This window comes from Hipposideros armiger, unplaced genomic scaffold, assembly GCF_001890085.2.
Source record: "Hipposideros armiger isolate ML-2016 unplaced genomic scaffold, ASM189008v1 scaffold_232, whole genome shotgun sequence".
Classification (NCBI taxonomy): domain Eukaryota; kingdom Metazoa; phylum Chordata; class Mammalia; order Chiroptera; family Hipposideridae; genus Hipposideros; species Hipposideros armiger.
Window position 1 is genome coordinate 2,002,010 of NW_017731582.1, and position 8,220 is coordinate 2,010,229.

General features: G+C 46.5%; 1 protein-coding gene across 2 annotated transcripts in view; it reads left to right on the forward strand.

Annotated features, from left to right (window-relative positions):
• SDHB (succinate dehydrogenase complex iron sulfur subunit B) overlaps positions 1–6,658 on the forward strand; it is a 25,686-nt gene extending 19,028 nt beyond the window's left edge. Inside the window, exons 4-8 of one of the 2 annotated variants that reach the window (XM_019654908.1) lie at positions 845–981; positions 1,550–1,666; positions 4,406–4,507; positions 5,761–5,883; positions 6,428–6,628. In XM_019654908.1, the coding sequence (XP_019510453.1) occupies positions 845–981; positions 1,550–1,666; positions 4,406–4,507; positions 5,761–5,883; positions 6,428–6,505 (557 nt within the window). In that variant the 3' untranslated portion in view covers positions 6,506–6,628. Of the gene's footprint in view, positions 1–844; positions 982–1,549; positions 1,667–4,405; positions 4,508–5,760; positions 5,884–6,427 lie in introns of both variants that reach the window. The other variant, XM_019654909.1, reaches the window with a different exon arrangement.
• The last annotated feature ends 1,562 nt before the right edge of the window (positions 6,659–8,220 follow it).

Here is an 8,220-nt window from a genome sequence, read left to right on the forward strand (position 1 = left end):
AAAAAAGATTTCCAGGAGAGGGAGAGAGTAGATAGAGTCTTATAAAAGTGAAAACCCAGTGCAAGTTTCACAAATAATCACATTCCCCTAGCCTGATGAGCTGCAAAAAACAGCTTCAGAAAAGCGGTACCAGAGGCTGAGATTGCAGAGTCATTTTTAAACTCTGAAATACCCAGGAAATTTCCATATGCAGGAAATGAGTCCAGGCTAAGAAAATTCTCGTTTTAGGGCCCTTGGTCAGCACCTTATTTTTGCTTGGTTTGATTTACTTTGCTTTGGTTTCACATTAGTTCGTTCTTCTTGGAGAGTCAGTGCTCAGGCAGCTTTTGTGGGTTTCATATCCCCAGGGCAACCACGGTGTTGCTTGTTTTATGGAAACAATAGAATAAGAGCTACCTCTGGATAATCTGTACCTAGGCCTCAGCCACAAGATGACCCAGACAGTGTTGATTCACTTCTGGGTAGTGTATCTGTTCAAGTTTGAGTTGAAATAACAGTGACTCTTAAAAAAGAAAAACAACAGGCTGATTTTTCTCTCAACATACATGAAGGGTGGAAGTAGGACTGGTGTGTTGGGAACTCCGTGTTGCCAGCAGCATCCCAGGCTCCTGTCCTCCAGTGCCATCCAACCTCACGTTTGCCTCAAGGTCACAAAATGGTTTTTGGAACTACAATGGGTAGATCTACACTCTAGTCAGGAAGGAGGAGGAAAAAAAGGAGAGCTGCAGGCGCCTCTGCCGCGCGTGTTGCCTGTCAGTGCTGCTCCCGAGGGTAGAGAAACGACAACCCCGCCACATGGCTCTGCATCTGGGTAAGGGAGTGTTAAATGTCTTTCCTCCCGCAGGTATCTGTGGCTCCTGTGCAATGAACATCAATGGGGGCAACACTCTCGCTTGCACCCGAAGGATTGACACCAACCTCAGCAAAGTCTCAAAAATCTACCCTCTTCCACATATGTATGTGATAAAGGACCTTGTTCCTGTGAGTTCTGCATCTCCCCCCCCCCCCCCCCGTTTTGTTTGCCTGGGGAGAGGTGTGTGCAGGCTGTGCTGTTAGTTCTTTAATGCAGGCTTTTCTCCTGAGTTTAATTACGCAGTTTGAATGTTGGAAGATAAACACACCTACAAGATTCTCCGGCAGCTCATTTGGTGAAGATTGTTTGGGAATAATAGCGTGCAGAATTAGAGTTGGAACAGTCCTGGAAATAAAGAATTTGGCCATAACTACAAAGAACTCATGTGGAAAATACCAATTTGGAAAGCAACAGTTGTTTTTGCTTTAATATCTCCGTCCCTGTACTTGACCGCCTTCACTGATGGGGTGTTTTCAAGGGCAGATGGGATTGGAAGGTTCCCAAAGGGCTGAAGCATACCTACACTTAACACTGTGACCATTTCTCCTTTCAGAATCTCTGCACTTACCAAGGGCAGAGTCTGACTTCTGTCTGTCATAGGGCAGAAAAGTAGGCCGTGTCCAAGAAATGGGGTCGAGAAGAAAGCTAAGGGGTGAAGGTGGGATCTGACCCTTTTCTTCTTCCTCTTTTCCTCAGGATTTGAGCAACTTCTATGCTCAGTACAAATCCATTGAGCCTTATTTGAAGAAGAAGGATGAATCCCAGGAAGGCAAGCAGCAGTACCTGCAGTCCATAGAAGATCGGGAGAAACTGGTCATTACCCTCCATTTGTTTTGATTTGAGGAATTTTGTTGCGTAGATGTTTGCCAGGATGTGTGGGTTGAAGAGATGGGTGGGGGGGTAGCAGCATGAGATAATGCAGACCACGTGGTGTGTTCTGGAAAGGAACTTCAAAAGCATCTGTCCAAGGGTTGGACACCCATCCTCTGAGGGCCGGGTGGGTAGTGGGAGCAATGAAGGGCCCAGAATAGACCAAGGAGCTCAAGTGCCCACGTCCTGCTGCAAGGGGCAGTGCCCACCAAGTTGTCTTTTTCTAAAGAAAACAGGACGTGGGGCCGGCTGAGTGGCGCGATGGTTAAGAAAACAGGACGTGAATTGGCCCGTCCGTGCAAGTTGACGGCTAAGTCAGAACAGCTCTTTAACGCTGCGGGCAAATAAAACCCACTGGCCATTTGCGGTCTTGCTGCCCCCGCCCTGTTCTGTAGATGGGAGTAAAATAGTGAACGGGAACGTGGGACTAGAGCCTAAGTGACCTTGCCTAACACCACGTGTCCAGTGGCTGCCTTCGCACTGTCTGGGAGTTGCAGCTCCTGTGTCCAGGCTAGGAAGTCCTCGAAAGAGAAGGAGTTCTTCTCAAGTGTTTAGTCGCCTTCCCTTGCATAACTTTTCCCTCCTCTGAGAAGTCTCTGATTTGCATGCACACCCCTTACACTCTCAGTGTCCCTGTGGAGAGGAGGAGATGGGGAGGGGACCAAATGGAGTTGGGTCCCAACAACACGGCTGCACAAGGCCAAGGACAGGCTCTGTCTGACTCTCACGACTTCTTGTGTTCCTCCCAACACACCCCTTACCCTAAGAGAATCATTGACATTCTGGTCCATCGGCTGACTGAGCCGACTACAGGCTGTGTCTTACTTCTTTCTGGATCGTGTTATTTTATCAATAAATATTAGTTGTGTGAATGAATAAATGGATTCTACCTTTTAGGTCTGGGGAGTATATAGCGTTCTCCTGTTCTCCATAAAACGTTAAAACAAGAGAGCCCTTGTAAGAATGCCCGGCTCTGTCCTCATGGAGACCATGAGGGTCAACACATGATGTTGTGAGAGCAGCTGACTCCGCTTGAAAGAGTTTCTTGTTCTCAGGAATAGCTCTGCCCTCCATTTCTAGCTCCCAGGGAGCCTGCCACATCCCAGGCTCCAGGTTGGAACTGGCTACTCTTGTCCAACCCGTCATCTCGCATTCCTCGGGTAGCTCGCAGCGAGGAAACATCTCCTTGATCTCCTTGATGCGGTGTTAGGGAATGAAGGGTTCACTCAGCCTGTTTTCTTTTCTCAATAATCAATATGTACTCATTTAAATACCAACATCTGTTTATTTAGTATTTTTCACTTCCTTAAATTAATATGCTGAACTTTTTTCATGATTTTAAAAGCCGTAATGCTCATTGTAAACAATTGGAAAATACAGAGAACTAATTTTTAAAATAATCAAAGACCCCACCACCCAAAGATAACTTTTGTTGACAACTACCTTTGTTTTTCTTTTATATATCTTGACATAGCAGGGGTCAAAATGTAAAGATGCTTTTGTGTCTGCTTTTTCTCACTCATGTTATTGTGCGTGTTCTTGAAAATTCTTCCTAAGCGTTGCTTCCCCTTAGCTTCCTACTGCTCCAGGTGCAGGCACCTTGCCTGAGCTAACCACTGCCGTGGAGCGATGAGGTGATTTCCATTCTTTCCTGTTATGGAGAAGGCTAGATAAACATCTTTATCCTTCAAGTTCCATCCAAAAATTCCTAATTCATTTCTTGTTACGGATTTTTCTACAGGTAGACTAAAGAAGATGACTATCATTAAGGCGCTTTAATCCTCTTACCTTATGCTTAAAAGACCAGTGGGCCCAGGTTGCACTCATAACAGCTGCCTCAACACTACACGGCTTTTGTTGAAGACTCATGGTTACAATCGTAACCAAAACTCTGTATCATCTGTCATGAGCTGCCTCTTTAGATATCAGCGCGTTCTTCTGTTTTGCTTCTTTTAATCGGTTTCTGTTGGTCCCCAAAATCTAGAAGTCCAGTTTGGTAGAACTGGTTGGGCAGATAACGTCAGAGTGGCAGGTGTTAAGGAGCAGGGATTCCAGAGTCACACCCCCTGGGGTCCCATCCCAGCTGTGCTACTTGCCATTGAGTGACCCTGGGCAAGTGACCTAACCTCTCAGAGCATCAGTTCCTTACCCGTAAAATGGGACCCTTAATAGTACTCACCTCACAGGATTATTGTGATAACCAAATGCGGTCAAGTCCGGAAAGCACATGGTGCTCCATGCAGCTGGCTGTTATTTAGGGTGATGTTGACGTTCCCACTGAAAACCTGAGGTCCCCTCCCCTGGGCCAGGCGGAAGCTGGTGTAAACTGCTAGGTGCCTCAGCACCCAGGGCCTTTTAGTCTCTCTTAGACCGCATTCTAGGCAGTCAGGTTTTTTCATGATGGTGTTTGTTTCTTTTGTTTTTGTTTTAGATAAGTGGGGTTATTGATTGAAGGATAAGTACATTACACTTGGACTTAAGAATGCTGGGCTCTAATTCAGCAAATGTTTACATTTCAATTCCAAGATCTTTTTTATGAATCTGGTAAATCTCTGCAAACCACTGCTAGGATTTTGCCAAGAAAACACGCATGCAAGTAGGCACTTTGTTCATGCGCGGACCCCAGACCTCACCTTTAGTCACCTAAGGATGTGATGGGCCCTTTCTTTTCTCCCCACACAGGATGGGCTGTATGAGTGCATTCTCTGTGCCTGCTGCAGCACCAGCTGCCCGAGCTACTGGTGGAATGGAGACAAATATTTGGGGCCTGCAGTTCTTATGCAGGTAAGGTGCTCCGTAATTGCTTTAGGAGAAGTTTAAACTCAAGCATCCAGGAATTCCAGAGGACACTATATTGTTGGATACCAGTCATTCAGGGGGCAGTGACTCCCTTCATTGGCATCCATTACAAACAGGGTAATCAGTTGCATTGTCTTCACTTGGCTTTTAGTAAATCTAGGGCTTCGTCTGCAAAAGGCCTCCGTTTCAGTGTGGTGAGGGTCACGCCCGGGGTGGTGACATGCTGGTTGGCAAACCATGCCTTGCAGATATTTAAAAAGTGTTTCCTCTGCAGCTGGTGCTTACCCACTGGCCTACTTTCCTCAGACTGCATCTGTCGTGGCTCCCCATCTCCCTCTCGCAGGGATTTTGAAGGTGCAAGCGGGAGAGAGAAGTGTCGTTGAGGGGGCGACTGCCCAGCTAGCTGTCAGGTTGGAAATTGTTTCCAGGCTAATGGAAGCCTGGAGAACTGGGGTTAAGGGCTGCATAGAAAGCATTATTGCATTGCATTTCCTTTCACTCTATGAAAGTCACTGTCTTCATTCCCAGAAAAGTTATACATTTTAGATTTGTGGTCAGTGCCTTCCACAGACTCTTGAGCAACTCACAAAAACGTCTCATTTTCCCACAAAAAAGAGAAATGGTGCGGTTGTGTGACAATTTAGCAGTGTTGACTCCCAGCCACGGCCAAGATTGAATAATGAGGCACATTCACAGCTGGCACTTGAAGCGGGGGCCTGAGTTGTCAGGAAACATGGACGTCCTCTCAGTTACACTATCAGAGCAGGCCCAGTGGTCAGCAGGTTAGTCAGTGTTCAGCTGGTTGGTCTCAGGCTTCTGGGATAAATCAGTAAGTGCAGCAAACATTATCTCTAGACAGGTCTGTTAAGTCATCAGTTTACTCTAAGACAAGTGGGTAGGTGCCAGGAAGACAGATAGAGATTCATATGACACAGTCCCTGCCTTCACTAGTTCATAATTGGGGAAGGAAGCTAATGAGCAACTTGAAATCATTAGAAGATGATGCCTGATTGTATTTAATTAAGCACCAGGTGCAGTGGTTCAGAGGTTCGTGGGGGGTCATTAATCAAGAGAGTTGGGCGCCTTTCCTTGAAAGATGGCAAGAGCTAGAGTATGGAGACAAGGCATCGAAGCTGAGAGAACCCCCCGTTCTCCTGTGCTCCCGGAGCTGAGGTGGACCAGAGGGCTCCTCTGGCCGGTTAAGATGACAGCTCAGCCCATCCGTCCCTGTTTCCCAGGCCTATCGCTGGATGATCGACTCCAGAGACGACTTCACAGAGGAGCGTCTGGCCAAGCTGCAGGACCCGTTCTCTCTGTACCGCTGCCACACCATCATGAACTGCACACAGACCTGTCCCAAGGTACGCGGGGCCAGTGGCCCTCGGCTCTGCCTCAGAACTGAAGTGTCAGCAGTGGGGTGTGCTCGTGAAGAGGCAGCCGGCAGAGAGCAAGCTTGCCACTGGAGGTGGAGCGGAGCCAGAGTCTCCTCCACACACCTCTGAGAGCTTGTATGTGCTGATTTCTGATGATGCCTTAGTGTCACGGTGCTGTGGGACATCTTTTGGAATGTCTGGCTAATTTGGACACCAGCTACAGTCAGTGGAAGAGACACTCCTTCCTGGGTATCTTTGGGCATTCAGAGAACATGGCTCGGCCCTGGTCTTGTTTGCCTGCTGCAGTGATAAAACAAGACAGGGCTCTTGCCAGAGCAAGCTGCCCGTTTTTAAATGTCTGAAAGTAGACACGGAAGAGAGCTCGTCACCCCAGCCCCTGGGATTTAGAGGTGCTGATTTGCATTGACTCTGCTTCGACACTATCAGCTCGGGGTGGAGGAGTTTCACCCAAGGTCTTCTTCCATTCAGTTTCACTTATCATTTACTATTGATTCTCTTCTCTTTTTTCAAGGGGCTGAATCCAGGCAAAGCTATTGCCGAAATCAAGAAAATGATGGCAGCCTACAAGGAGAAGAAAGCTGCAGCTTAACTGTTCTCATGCTAAACTTGATGCATAGCCAGCTCAGCTGAACATAATTTATATCTAATTTGAGTTCCTTCAAAGTTCTTGATTTTCCATGAATATAGCATGTATAATAAAACTTATAAGAAATAAATAAATGTTATTCTACTTTATTAACAAAAAAGCATGCCTGTTCCTTTCACTTGCCACAGAGGAACGTTAAAGGTGCCGGAAGGAGGAGTCCATGGCCTTAAAGAGGGGCCAGGGCTCCAGCGCCGGGCCCCTGGGGGTGGGGGGTACAGCGGGTGCAAGCACGCAGCTGGTGTCGTGGAGGACCTGGGGCTCATTCCCAGCTTTGCCGTTCACCAGCTGCACGACCTCGGGCAAGTTCCTTCTCGTTGTGACTCCATCTGCCCACCTGTAAAATGGGAGTCATGGTGGTGCCACCTCACCCACCTGCTGTGAGCAGGCCTGGCACTTTGAGTGCTCAGTAAATGTTAGCTTCTAGTTATATAGCATCCCAGTTTCTACTTTCAACATCAGAAGTATTTAAAAGCAAAGCTTGGTAAGTCTTCTTTATCTCATAGAGGCAAGGTTTGCGATTCCTCCAGCACAGAGTAATGACCCAGATCAGCTGTGAACTTGAGTTAGTTCCCCAAATGACCTCAAAGGACCTCTCAAGGCAAGCGTGCATTCCCACCACCGTGGCCTTGGCTCTGCTACTTGCTACAAAAGTAGTAACACTCATTGAAAATGCAAACAGTGCAAAAGTATGTCAAGTAAAAAGTGGAAGCCCCCCAAAAAATCTCCCCAAATCCTACATCCCCCATTAACAGCTTATATATAATTTCCTTTCAGACTTTTATGTCATTACAAATGTGTGGCATATATAAAACTTCTCCCCTTCAAAAATAGAGCATGATATAATCTGTTAGCAGCGTTGTGGTTTTCCATTTTTAAATTGTTAAATACATAAAATGTATCATCTTAGCCATTTTAAGTGTATATTTCAATGGTATTAATACCATTGCATTACATTTGCATTATTGTGCAACCATCACCATCCCTTTCCAGAACTCTTCATTTTGCAAAACTGGAACTCTACCCATTACACAAAAACTCCCCACTTCCCTTCCCCATTGCCCCTCCCCCAGCCCCTGGCAACCACCCTTCTACTTTCTGTTTCTGTGACTTTGCCTCACATACGTGGAATCATACAGTATTTGTCTTTTTGTGACACTTGCAGTTAGCACAAAGCATCCATATTGTAGCATGTGTCAGAATTCCCTTTGTGGACAAAAAAGGGGTTCTACAGAAAGGAACCTCACAGGGTGATCTGATCATAAATTTGTAACTGGGCAGGCGGGTCATGGTGGGTAGTCCCGCCCCAGGCATGTAACTTTTAGTAAGAGGTTTATCTTCGCCTTAAGCCAGCCCTGTCCATTGTTTCTGTGCATCTAACACACCTTTGAAATGCCCCCTTTCAGACTCTCCTTCTAAAGCATGACCACCCTCAAGAGAGCACATACTCTTAACTATCCAATCCCTGTCTTGCTGTCTCCCACCTTCGTGTAATCTTCCCTACGTTCCCTCCTTAATCTCAAATGCATAAAAGAAACAGCAAACTGCTCGTCTCTGAAGCATGTATCTTTCAGTCTGTTGAAATATTGTTTCCAGGCATATCCTCTCTTTGACTCAAATTTTTTTATAAAAATTCTCTGCAGGTTTGGATGTTCTTACAT